The sequence below is a fragment of the Lupinus angustifolius genome, chromosome LG08 (assembly GCF_001865875.1).
Source record: "Lupinus angustifolius cultivar Tanjil chromosome LG08, LupAngTanjil_v1.0, whole genome shotgun sequence".
Lineage (NCBI taxonomy): Eukaryota > Viridiplantae > Streptophyta > Magnoliopsida > Fabales > Fabaceae > Lupinus > Lupinus angustifolius.
In genome coordinates, this window is record NC_032016.1 from 15,543,406 (window position 1) to 15,557,145 (window position 13,740).

The window sequence follows — 13,740 nt, forward strand, 5'->3', positions numbered from 1 at the left end:
GAAATATTTGGTAGTGAGTTAACCACTTTCGCCTGTGATGTTCTACCATCTTAGTTATTATAGTTTCTTAGATATTCATGAACTTGTATGATCTTAATATTGTTTTTTGTTTTTTTATAAGGATTGTTGAATGTTAAACATTTCTTAATTGTATAAGATTCGCTTTTCTAATGCTATAACACTTTTACTACCATTATTATTAGCTAGCAAATATTTAATTTTATTGTAAATTTACCATTATATTATTAAAAATAAAGATTGTTAGTCAATGATACATTGGGATCATGAGAGGAGTATGTATGAAATTAATTTTAAATAAATTTAATTAGCCACGGTTCGATTGTAGCAAAATAAATAACTAGTGACAAAATTATCAAGTTAGCCACGGTTTTCACCGTAGTTGAATTGTATAGACCGTGGCTAGATAAATGTTACCACACTTTCCAGTAGTGTAGCGAATTGACATAATGCCCGTGGCTATATTTTAGCAACGCCACTCCTTGCCACAACAACAACAATTGTGGCCACTCAATTTAGCTACGGTTTTTTTGCACATTAGCCACGGTTTCGACCGTGGCTAAAAGGAAGTTTTATTGTAGTGATTATATTATAAAATAACTTATGATAAAAATATATAATAAATATTGTGTTATGAACTTTGAATAAAAAATAGAGTAATGTCTATAGCATAAATATTTATAAATTACAAAAAATGTTATAAATTTAAGTATTATATTATTTTTTTCTATTTTACATAATATGCTTTTGAGCATAATAGCAAAATAGTGTATCAAATTAAATAAGAAGACATTAAACCATATAGATTCTACTTTTCATTTCTTAATTGTGTATTTTATTAGATTTAACTTCTACAACAAAAACATAATAAAGGAAATAACTTTTACAATAAAATTAAAAGACAAATAATTGTTTATCATAGAGAACTCCATACAACCAAATTTAATATAATAGTTCAAAATAAAGTGTTGATAAATAGCATACAAAAAATCTTCATACTGAAATTAAAGAACAATGATCATATGTTACGATAATGATTATATTTTGACATATAGAATTCATTCTAAACTTGAGCCTACATTATCATTACTATAAATCAAAGTGATAATATTTTGATAGTATCCAAATGTTTATATATTAAAGTGAAATTACAAATTATATTGAGTTAGGGAGTTAGAGTCCAATTGAAATGAGAGATTTAGTATGAGTTATGTTAAAAATTATATATGCGGACTTGATATTACGTCTTAACTCAAACACAATGCATTAGATCTATAATTTTGGTTGCATTGTACATAACAAATGTTTTTTATATATATATATATATATATATATATATAAATCTATATTAAAGTCAATTTGTTAAAATAAATAAATATATTTTAGTATTATGTGGGCTGACCCGCCACAACCGTAACCCACTTAGGACGGGTTTGAGCTACAACTTTATATGCATAAAATATATCCAGATTTTTTAGCTCGGTCTACCTTAGACCAAACCCGATATGGGCTAATCCAAACCCCTCCAAAGTCCGTTTTGACACCTCTACCTTTTTCACTTCTTTTTAATATGTTGGAGGTTTTTTAGGGTTATAAGCAATTTAATATTCACTTGCACACACATTGATTTTCTTGTTATTCAATTTTTACTTGACTCAATAATTATTATGTCTTCTCTTTCTTCTTCATATTCCTTCTATTTCTTCTTCTTAATTTCAATATACATGTATGATTGCTTACATGTTCTTCACCAACATAGAACAAAATTGCAGGTTTCCTAATTCTTGACATATCTCGATTTTGTCAGCAAGATTTTTTTAGACCCTTATTACTTGCCCCATCATTTTTGTGTGGTTCAATTTTTTGAAATATAATTTTATTATGATCTCCAACTTTAATCACCTCTATAATATGCAATATTCTTATTGAGTGGATGTATATATCAAACCTTATGCTTCACTACTTGCATTTGAAAACTTATACTTACACTATGAAGAAAAAAATCTAAGAGGTTTGTATTTATAACAAACTTAATTGCCAACTTTAAATTTTACATATACTAGTGTGTTGATATAACTCTCTGTTTGACAATATATATTTCTATTGCTTGGGATTGAGTGAATGTCATTTACATACTACTATAAATTCTTACAAAAGAATTACATTCTCATAAATAATAAGTTAACTTTTTGTTCTCAAGTAATCAAAGAAACAAAAAAACAAAAGTGGCCCACATAAAAAAGAAGTAATCCACTTGATAAGAAAATTTCAAGTAATACATAAATACTTTACAAACAACTTATTAACAAATCCTACAAGATATTACATAATATCAATAACATGAGAGTAAAGTTGGTGTTTTTGGTTATGTTAATGCTATTTTTGTTAAAATATTTTGCACTTTTAGTGAATATGAACAAAAAATCACAAAATATGAGATTGAACACACAACCAGGAACCTATTACCAATACACACAACCATTATACCAAACAACACTTTTGTTTCATAAGTCATTAACAATTTTTATATAGTTAAACGTGAATTCTGATATTTTGTAATATCATTTACAATTTTCAAGATAGATAGTTCTCCCTCATTTTTTCAGATTGAATTATTGTACTACGAAAACTCTATATTATCACATTTATACGGATAGAAAGATATCAAGAACAAAAAATATTTAAATGATTATTTTTTATTATATTTAGTAGATATTGATTCATAATTTCCTTAACTTACACATAAGTTATATTATTCATTATACAGTCATTTTATTTTCTCATTCATTAATTCAGTTATTACGTAAATAATTGATTCTCTCATTATTTTATTTTAATTAGTATGTCGATCAGCACTTCATGCTTATTAACCTACATTCTTATTTTTTCGTATCATTTTTGTGTTACATTCTTTAAAAATTAATTTAATATAAGTAATGTTACATAGAAACCAAAATGTAAGAAGATTAATTAAATTTAAAATTGAAGAAGAAAATATAAAAATAAAAAATGTGTGAAAAATAATGATGTACCGTGAAAAAGAATAAAAGTAATATGATAGTTGTTAATGGATGAATTACAAAATAGTAATTATGGAACGTGAAAATTATGTTACGGTAGTTGTTTAAGTTTTGGGTTTATATATACTAGTGTGTATAGCGAATATTGTGTCATACTACATATTCAATTTTTATATATTTCATTTTTTGAATTAAAATATATTTGTTGTGTTCGGTGTACTTTATATTATATTTTTGTGTTTATGATAATGTTTAATTTAAGATTAGATATGTGGTTAATTAATATATTGGTGGTAGTTGCTTAGGATTATATAATTTTTTGTAAAAATTAAATAACGTTAAAGGCAATATAGGAAATGAAAATTACACAATGAAAGAAGTTATTTCAAGTTTTAGTTTTATATATAGAATAGATAATATAGAAATATAGATATAGATATATAATTAATACTAATTGATTATCCACATTTAAAGAATGTTTTAAGGATTAGTAATATTGGTGTGGTGAGAGAAGAAGGATTTAAAGTGTAATATATATAGTCAGTGTATCATTTAGAATGTATATACGTTTTCTCATGAATTATTGACAAAATTAAAATATAACAAAATAAAAAGATTTATACACCCGACAATATAAAAGATTTTTAAATTGTCACTGTATTAATTACAATTTATTTTTAGTCATACAAAAAAAAAGTAATGCAAACGAATAATGAATGTATGTGTATAAATGTTTATACTATTACTGCATATATTACTATTATATAACAATTACACAATTCAATTTTTTTTTATTTCTCATATGTATTTTCGCATTGAAAACATTTTGTCCGAATCAAGAATACCCATAATTATGAGGAGATAACTTTCTCAATATATATTTTTTCTTCTACAACATTCAAACATGTACCAATTGAACCACTTCATAGTTACATAATTCAATTACTAATATATTTAGTGGATATGGTTTGACTAAGTATAAATATCAAAGATAAAGTTCTCGAAGACTAAAGTGAATGATCTTAATCCATTTCTCAGATTTCATTGGAAACGAAAGAAGAAGTTGTCAGTTTGAGTTGGTTAAATAGCCACCGCAACTTACTACTCTTCATTTTCTCATTTCCATTTTCAACACAACCCATTTCATTTGCTCCTCCAGGTTCTCTTTCTCTCTCTCTTATTGCATTTATCACCATATTCCCATTTTACCCCTCTTTGTTCTTCTTCTCCTTCAACAATTCCTTTCTACATTCTCGATTATTCCAATTTCCCACCTAGCCCTTTTCTCATTCTCAATTTTCTTCACTCTTTCCATTACCATTCACCATAATAATTCCTGGGTGTTTTTCAAAATTCTATCTTTGCTTTACCCTTTTTACTAACGATGTGTCTTAATTTTGTTTCAAGAATTATAGTTTCCCACACTGTTGTTTTTTTAATCCAGGAAGAAAAATCAAGTGGAAATGTTCGAATTTTATTGTTGTTATTATGTTGTAGGACTTCAAAAAAAAATTGCCCACATTTCCCCGTTGATTTTCAATTCTCAGATTTGTGTTTCCTACTTCCCCTTTATTTTTATTTTGATTCCATGTTGATTTTATTTTATCTTTTTGTGGGAAAAGTTGTGTATTATATTGGAGCAATTTGTTTTCTTAATAGTATGACTTGTCAAGTTCAATATGATAAATTATAATGACTTAGTTGAAAAATTACGTGTTAGGAAGATTTTGAAGTGCTGTAGAATCAATTGAGAGTAGGAGGAACTGTAGAAAAGTGTCAACAGAAAGAAGTTGAAGGCATAGACTTGTACATTGGGGATTTTCTTCTAAAGATATTCATTACAGTAGAATAATCCCTTTTGAGAATTTATATTGATGATATTCGGGAAATTGTGGACTTGGTCCTTTTTTATTTATAAACTAAACCCTTTTCTGTGTGCCATTGTCATTTTTAATTTCTCTTGATTTAAATTTCTGTGCACTTCTCCTATAGAGAAACTTGTTTCTTTTGGAATTGTAAAATTGATTTACTGAAAAGAGTGGTTACAAGCAGTTTATAAGTTGGCAGTTAAGAGTATTATTTACCGTCATTTTGAATCTTACTTATTTGTTGTGACACCAATAAATGATTGTAGATAGATAATTATTGATGAAATGTGGCTCTCAATTAAAAAGAAAGTGGTACTAGGACAGTATACGATCATTAGGCATCAATTTTACATGTTTGTAGGTTTAGATAGATTGGTTCTGTTTATGTTTTCTTACTTTCTAAATTTCATTTGCATTTATTATTCATTGAACTTTGTGTACATCACCTCAGCCTTGTGCCCTTGTGCATTGGGCGCGACGATAAGGTTGTTGCTTAGTGACCAAAAGGTCACGGGTTCATTGAAACAACCTCTCTTCTTCTAGAGATGAGACTTTTTACATCTACCCTCCTCATACCCCATTGGGTGAGAGCCTCATACACTTGGCCGCCTTTTTTCATTCATTGAACTTTGCATATTGGGTTACTTTTCCTCTTCAATTTCTTTATCCTTTCACTGTTTGACAATCTAAAAGGAACAAGTAATAAACCATCTTTCTACTTCTCTGCCTCTGATTTATGTCTGTTTTGCACTAGCATGTGTAAGAGCAATCTATTTATGTGCATATCTGATTGAGGGTGCTAATTTTGGTTTATTGATTTTGGAAGCTCAACGTTGATACCTCTGAAAGTGGACAAATTGTTTTTCATGTAGTAGGTATAGTTTAGTTAAAGCTAACAAATTGTTTTATATGTTGTAGGCAAAGTATGCTTTTGAAGGAATAAGTCTTGTGTGTGAATTTTGCGGTATTGATTTTCAGTATCCAATTTATGGTTTGAGCTTCTATTGAGAAACTGAGATTCAAGCTGTTCACATAGGAATAACCAGTATCAGATTACATGCCTGTCATGAAAAAGGTTGTTTGGTGTTGTAATACCTTTACTTAATCTTCTTGAGTTATTTAAAAACTAGTTTTGTATTTATGTCGAGATTGGGATTTCTTTGGGAGAGTTTATTTATGTTGTGCTATCCAACTGGCGAAGTTCTTAAAAGTTAGTTCACAAGTTTTTATCTATTACTTGTTGCATGTATACATATTTCTCTCTTAAGTCTCTACTATTGGTAAAAGTAAAACTTTCTTATGCTTTTACTTTTATTTCCAGTTAAACTAGTATCCAGTATCCACTGTTGAAGTTTGTGATCCTTTTCTGTCTATTTCAGAACTACGAATATGGGACAAAATTCCTTATCCTGTGAATTGTTATTCTTTTCCTGAGAATTGTAGCATAGTTCTCTCGTGCACAACATTTATAACTGAAGTTATCAAGGGACTCCTACTTCTTTTGCTTTCCTCTTGCTGTTTATATCTCTTTAATTGGCCTTTCTACGTTTTGATATTCCTTTTTTATTAAACAATGCATTTGAGTTTAATAGGGTTTCCTGTAGGGTTTTTTTGAGATTATGTTATACTGTTATAGTAGTCTTTTGCTATCGTGTGTATGACAATTTCAATCAAGCCATAGTCAATGAGCATTTCTCTTTTTAAATTGCTTTTGGGCTGTTGAGTGAGTTCCATGCCTTTTCTGTTTAACAGAACTCCGAGCAGACTCGTATCAGATCTGCATTTGACAAGTTGGCGAAGCAACTCGGGAAACCTGTTGACTTTGAATTGCCAGAGTGGTTTACTAAGTCGAAGCCAATGCAGTATACCTTTATAAAGCGTAGTATCCTTTATAAATGTTATTCTGAAGTCTGAACTATTGATGATAACAATCTATCTCTCATGCAGTCAAGTATAGCCTTTGCTTTATGAGTGTCTGTGCATATTGACCAAGCTAATATGCAGTCGTCAGTTGTTTGTACATTGTAATTTCTTTATTTGTTCTGAATTATTTGATCTTTAGGCTATCATATAGTTTTAGACAATCTTCTTTTGTTGGTTCTTATAAATTTAAGATATATATCTCACGAAGAAGTTCAAGAGACGGTTTGAAGATGATGGAATATTCTGTTCCTGCACTCCTTCACCTGAATCTCCTAGTGCATGTGATAGAGATTGCCAATGTGGGTAAGTATTCCATGTGTATGATTCTTTATGTCATTTTTTTTATGTCTTAGGCCCTTTTCTTGTACCTGCCTATTCCATTGTAATTAATGTCCCTGGATGACTGAATTTTGGAGTGCCCTTTCATTTTAAGTTTTATCTTTAGCAGTGAACCATAAAAGCACTTTTTCTTAAATTTATTACCCTTTGTGTCTGAACTCTGAACGCTTGTTTCAATAGGCTATAATATGGTGTTATGATGGTATTGCTAAAGTATATGGTAGTTCTGATATTAATATAATGTCATCATTGTATTGATCGTTACTGCTATAGTTATTATTCTCGTTTTTAAACCGAATACTGAGAATATTTCATATCCCTCAAACCCCACAAAACCAGAAAAATGGACGGTTAAGCATAATTGGTTCCGTGTTATGTGCTGTACAATACCGTGCAAACTTTTCATCCTGGCTGAAGGGCTATTTCCTTGGGCTATCATGCTGGTGGATAGCCAAAGTGGTGTTTAGACCTGGTAAACATTTATGTTCAAAATGAAATTCATTGTTTCTGGACTCTGCTGGTGCACCTAGTGTAGACTTTGGTTTCTCTAGCGCATTAAGTCTCCACTTTTTATTATAAATACATATGCAAGCATATCAGCATTAATCTGCATTCATGTTAATTTGTTCATTATGTTGGCTACTTGACTGCCCCTGTAGGATGCTTCTGTCTAGCTGTTCTTCAGGCTGTAATTGTGGGAGCTCCTGTCTGAACAAAGCATTTCAGCATCGTCCTGTGAAAAAGATGAAATTGGTTCAGGTATAAGCTCTCTGGCTCAGGATTTTTTTAAATCATCATTACATATTACATGCATACATACACATCCATTGGTATACATATGTATATACATATATATATATATATATATATATATTATAATATTAGTATAATTTCTTGCAGTATTGTGTTATTTTCAGTAATTCGTTTTCATCTTCCAAACACTTCTGAAAGATTAAATATATGAAGTTTTGTTTGCTAAAGTCACTCCTGTGTTTTCCTTGCAAAATCAGTTGTCTTTAGAGGCATGTGAACTTCATTTAGCATAACATTTTCTTGTTTTTGCGGGTATAAATACAACGTATTGGCCATGGTCATCTAATTTGGCTAGTCCTCATTTATCTGCATCTCCATTGCAATTTTCTGTAGTGCACATCTTTACTAATACAGGAAGCACACTGTTTATTCTGAAAGCTTGATATCTTCATCTTTACTATGAAGTGCTTATTATATTCTTTTTTCGAAGACACTGTTTTTTAAAATTAAACTAATAAAACTGGTTATATAAATGTACATGAAAAGTATAAAAAATGATAGTTCTATCCCTTTCTTAATTCACTTTCCTCATTTCCCTCCCTTTATCTCCACCCCTACTTTATCCACTTCACTAGTCCATATCTCTGTTTATTTTCTAGATAGGTTAATTGAATTCATATAATCACTTGTTTTTGCCTCATATTATATACACTTAACACAGATTTAATGTGTTGTTTGTAGACTGAGAAATGTGGTTCTGGAATTGTGGCCGATGAAGATATCAAGCTTGGGGACTTCATTATAGAATATGTTGGAGAAGGTGATAATCATTCCAGTATACATTTATTTTTTTATTCTTACAAAACACACTTATGGATTTTACTTCTCTGTACCAGTTATCGACGACAAAACATGTGAAGAGAGGCTTTGGAAGATGAAACATCGTGGGGAAACAAACTTTTACTTGTGCGAAATCAATCGAGATATGGTGATTGATGCAACATATAAAGGAAACAAATCAAGATATATCAATCACAGTTGCTGCCCCAATACTGAGATGCAGAAATGGTTAAGTACTAATTGTTTTGTTCATGTAGTTTGATAGTAATATCAGGCATTTTATCCATCGTTCGAATAGATAAGTTAGGTACTTCATCTAACATGTGCCTTTTCTTCTTTCTATCATTAGGATAATTGATGGTGAAACAAGAATTGGCATATTTGCAACTTGTGACATACAAAAGGGGGAGCATTTGACTTACGATTACCAGTATGAACACTTGCCCGTTTCTTCGATTATGCTTAGTTGTATCATCTCTCTTCTATACTTTTACCTCTAGGAAGTTTTGGTGTCTCCAGAATGCTGCTTATATAACTCTACGGCGGTGATGCTGTATTCTAACTATATTGCAGGTTTGTTCAGTTTGGTGCAGATCAAGATTGCCACTGTGGTGCTGTTGGATGTAGGCGTAAGCTCGGCGTCAAACCTGGAAAGCCTAAAATGTCTTCAGATGCTGCATTAAAATTAGTTGCATATCAGGTAGTTTCATCCTCTCCTAAATAGCTATTCTCTTCAGAAGATATGTCTCTATGACTGATTAGTAATATCAAACTACTGAACCAAACTAAATTTCACTCTTTCTATTATTTGCAAATCTTGGCTATTACCTAATGCTTTTGAATTGGTTTATTTACATTGTCAAATGGTCATTTGATTTGTGATATAAGAAGCGTAGATACTTTGCAGTTTCTATTATAATATAGTTTTCATCATTTTCTCGCATTTGGTAAGGCATGTGTTACTGTCTTCAAGTTTCCTGTATGTGCACATATTTGTCTTCAAGTTTCAATATTTGATGCTATATTATTATATTTTTTTAACTTAAATTAGGCTATTGTAGAGTGTAAATTTATCAGTTTAGATTACTCTAGTGACTCCTAAATTGTAATAAATCAGAGGTAGAGCTTATCTTTGCTTATATGTGCTTTGATTTTTAAAATCCTTATTGGGGTGTGTTCAACTGGTTGGTGCTGCTGCTGCTGCACCACAAAATTTTAAAACTCATACAACCCAATAAGCAATTTATGCCTATATTTGGGGCAGAGTAAGAACATATTTATATAGGGGTGTCCAAAAGGAAATAATCTATTATTACGCAGAACAAGATTTACAATTTTTTTCCAGAAAAAGGAAAAGTAAAACTACATTTTTAAAATTTGCGGTGGCCACACTTACTTCATATAGCAAAGTAGGAAAGCCCCTACATATCATCACATTTTTATTGGTTGTCTGCATTTCACATGCATATCAATTTATTATTGTTATTTGGAAAATTTGTTAAGGTCTCATACTAGGCACTATGTTCCAATTTGGTGCTTTATTTACATTCAAAATTGAATAACTACTTGGCACAGAAAAACAACAACCATCAGTGTAAACTGGGTTTGTTAAAAAAATGTAAGGTAAGTGGAACATATACATTACTAACATGTGTGAAACATTTGTGAAAGCCTTCTAAATTCTGAAAATTGGATCTGAATTTGTTAAAGACAGACTAAGATATATTTTAAATCGTTAAAAGTCAAAACATAAAAGTGCTAGACTTGTACTTTTGGAGGTTGAGAAATTCTGTTCCATAGTGTTCAAACGTAGAGGCGAAATAGGCTTTACACAGCCTTTTCTAAAGGTCAAAGTTTGAGTGAGTTGGAGTGCTCCTGGATAAACAAGCACAATCGTGCTAGCATCTCGCAACAACTATGTAGTGGCCATCCGCGCTGTGATTCACTCTCCCGTCGTGTGGAAGGGCCTGAACCCTCAGCCATCCTGCCGCGATAGTGCATGATTAACTACCCAGCTAGAAATACATCCTATTCATAAGTCCCAACGTCCTTGCTCTTTAAGACCTCATTTAATTAATTTAAATAATGAATAGAATCTGTATGTAGACTTATTCGAGCATGAAAGCAGAGGTAGAAACATAAACATTTTTGTACGTTTTCCAATTTTCCATGACATTTGATCTTAGATTTGATCAATATTGTCAGTCCAATTCTCTTCAAAGCTTAAGATATTAAGAGAGGACCCATATATAATTTTATATCTCAAAAATAAATTCTCATGTCAGTTCCATTCTTCATAGAGCTTATTGTGATTGAAGCGTGGACAGTTTGTAGACCTAAAATTTGCCCTATGCTGCAATTCTACCTGATTAGGAAGAATGGAGCTGGCAATAGATGAAGCTCTTGCCTCCTTGGTGAAATAGAGGTTTTGATTCCTTTGCATTGGCCTTGTGTCAGGGTTGGGGAGCCCAATCACTATAAGAGTTTTGAATCTAAATGGGATAAGTGAAGAACCATATAAGTAGACTCGTCACCACATCATGACCTAAAACATTACGACCTATGGGTTTTTTCCACTTATATAGTCCAACTTATCTATTTATTTTCAATGTTGGATTTCTTTATCCTCTGATTGTGATGACTAATGTTTTCGCTTGAAGCAGAAAGCATGGTTGGTTTGGGATTTTGGGTTTCCGCTATTAGGATAATTTATATTTATAAAAATATTAAAGGTAAAATAATAAGCATACATAATCCCATTGGAGGGATGACCATCTCTCCGTTCGATGGAATGAAAATGAACATTCCCATTCTAAAGGTGCTACCTCACATTCTATCATCTCATTTTCTTTTCCATTCTCATTCCCTCTTATCCTCCTTCCAAAATTTTATTCCCTAAGTAATCAATCACTTTTATTGATTTTCATGTGTTACATGTATATTAAATTATAAAGATCTGTCTTGTTGTCTAATTGTGTGGCACTTTTTTTTGCAAAGGTTTATCAGAACAGAGGTTTGCAAATTGGTAAGCTTGCCTCTTTATTTTGCTTGTGATATACTATTCGGTTTTTCTTCTGAAAGAAAATATGCTTACAATATGCAATCTTTTCCTAGTTTAGTTTTATCTTCTATATCATAAAACATTCTTTTTTCTACTTTGCTTGGCTTTTCAGGAAGTTCTAAAGTTGTTGACCAATCAAAGTGCTTACGCAATTGCATTGGTGAAGTTATTAGGATAAAACACCTTGAAAATGTGAGGTATGGTAGAATTGTATACTTTTGAATTGTGATGCTGTCTTTATGAGGTTTATTATGTATTTATTTATATGTGCTTATTATTTCTAGAGTTAAACTTATTATTTACTTACGCGATTATGTACTTATTTATATGTACTACTTATATGCAGCAATCTCACCTCACATACCTTATTATTTCTAGAGTTCAAATTTAAAGGTATTTTTTCATATAATGCTGCAGGTTTGGGATTATTAAACGGTTTGATAAATATACCCAAAAACACTCGGTAAGCGATTCTTTGGGCGGACTTTCATAATTTAGAATACTGTGATCAGACGTGAATATGCATTTACTTTTGCAGATCATGTTTGAGAATGGATGTGTTGAAATTTATGACATGTCAAAAGAAGACTGGGAACTAGTAGGATTGTGATGCAACTGTTGAGTAGTAATTACTTCCTTGAGGGTATTTCTGCTGCATCTATCTCTACGACCTTGTCAAATATTATGTCGTAATAAGTCTCTCTTCGTCTTGTGATGCTTCCATTTGTTTTGTTGGCTTTTAAGTGGTGAAATAATCCTCCTTTTAATATATGCTGATTAGGGACCAAGACTACCTAGCACCTTGTTCAATGTGTTTGAATGCGAGCCCACATTTATCATTCTGGATGACGATGCTTAAGCCTTAAGCTAACGGAATTATAATTGTTATTTTTGGTTCCTTGTTGGTGATAATTTTATGAGTCTGTTTGGTGTTAGACTGAGAAGTAGGGTTTTCATATCCCATTCATTCTTTCCTTTTATTTTAAATAGGGAAAGATGGCTGTATGTTGTGTGTTATTCTGCTTTAAATTTTTTATTTGGATGTTGAAAGGAAGATATTGTTCCATTACTCTTCTCTGCTACATAAATTACCAAGCGTAGCCTTAGTTAGCTATTGCTATTAGTAAGTAATAAGCATTGGAAGTTCGAAAAGTGTGTAATATATATGCCCTGTTAGGGTAAAGGTTTATACACAGTCAGTCACCATTCATTTGTAATATTTTTTTTAGTCAATGATGATTAAATATGAATAGTGGAGGATGTAGGGAAAATAAGATTGATGATACATATGTTGTTCAGGTGTGTAGGTGAAAAATGTGGTCATTGCATGTGCATAATTCTTGTAGTTGCTGAGGCTCTGATCAACAGAAAATGAAGCTGGATAAGATCAACACAATTCTTACTGATTGACAAACTATATCTCTTAAGCCTAGAAAAGATTGTTGTTTAAACAAAGTATTGGAAATAGTCCTTATATTTTAGCAAATCTTGATTGTATTGTAACCCAAGAGGATTAACCATATTGCTCCATTACCTGTGCTCTGTGCAATTATTGCATCAGTGTATTTCTTACTTTCTTTTCTCCTCATTTTTAGTATAAGGTATTTACAAGGTATATTTCTGAGAGTATTTTTGGCTAAATTTGTAGAGAAAAAACCATAACTTATTTAAATTTGTCATTTCATTTGTTTGTCTATTTAGCTTATTGTAGCTTGCTAAATTGTGTTAATTATTGAGGAATATTAAAGTTAGTTACTTTACTATAAACTACATTGTATCTTCTCATGTGGAATTTCCAATGTGTATATATCAATAATAAGACATATTGCCATAAACATACATATATTACAAAGCAAGAGCAGTTTGTGGATATTGAATTAGTTGACTTATATTAAGATTTGCATCTAATACATTTTAC

At 30.8% G+C, this 13,740-nt stretch overlaps 1 protein-coding gene across 3 annotated transcripts; it reads left to right on the forward strand.

Annotated features, from left to right (window-relative positions):
• LOC109355286 (histone-lysine N-methyltransferase ASHH3-like) lies at window positions 4,081-13,394 on the forward strand. Of its 3 annotated transcripts, none has more exons than XM_019598358.1 (14): window positions 4,081-4,197; window positions 5,825-5,981; window positions 6,659-6,788; window positions 7,021-7,132; window positions 7,828-7,927; window positions 8,663-8,741; window positions 8,818-8,989; window positions 9,111-9,191; window positions 9,335-9,461; window positions 11,759-11,786; window positions 11,935-12,019; window positions 12,240-12,285; window positions 12,361-12,465; window positions 13,122-13,394. In XM_019598358.1, the coding sequence occupies exons 2-13, from the start codon at window positions 5,964-5,966 to the stop codon at window positions 12,430-12,432; spliced, it is 1,050 nt and encodes a 349-aa protein (XP_019453903.1). In that variant the 5' UTR covers window positions 4,081-4,197; window positions 5,825-5,963; the 3' UTR covers window positions 12,433-12,465; window positions 13,122-13,394. The 3 variants fall into 3 exon arrangements, with proteins under 3 accessions (XP_019453903.1, XP_019453902.1, XP_019453904.1); XM_019598357.1 differs by having other exon boundaries at window positions 13,130-13,394; XM_019598359.1 differs by lacking the exon at window positions 4,081-4,197 and adding an exon at window positions 4,899-5,104 and having other exon boundaries at window positions 13,130-13,394.

Excerpts from the sequence above, each read along its gene's own strand:
- LOC109355286 (XM_019598358.1), top strand. Across the intron at positions 6,789-7,020 it reads GTATACCTTTATAAAGCGTA|ATATATATCTCACGAAGAAG; the intron begins GTATCCTTTATA and ends TATAAATTTAAG. Across the intron at positions 9,462-11,758 it reads TAAAATTAGTTGCATATCAG|GTTTATCAGAACAGAGGTTT; the intron begins GTAGTTTCATCC and ends TTTTTTGCAAAG.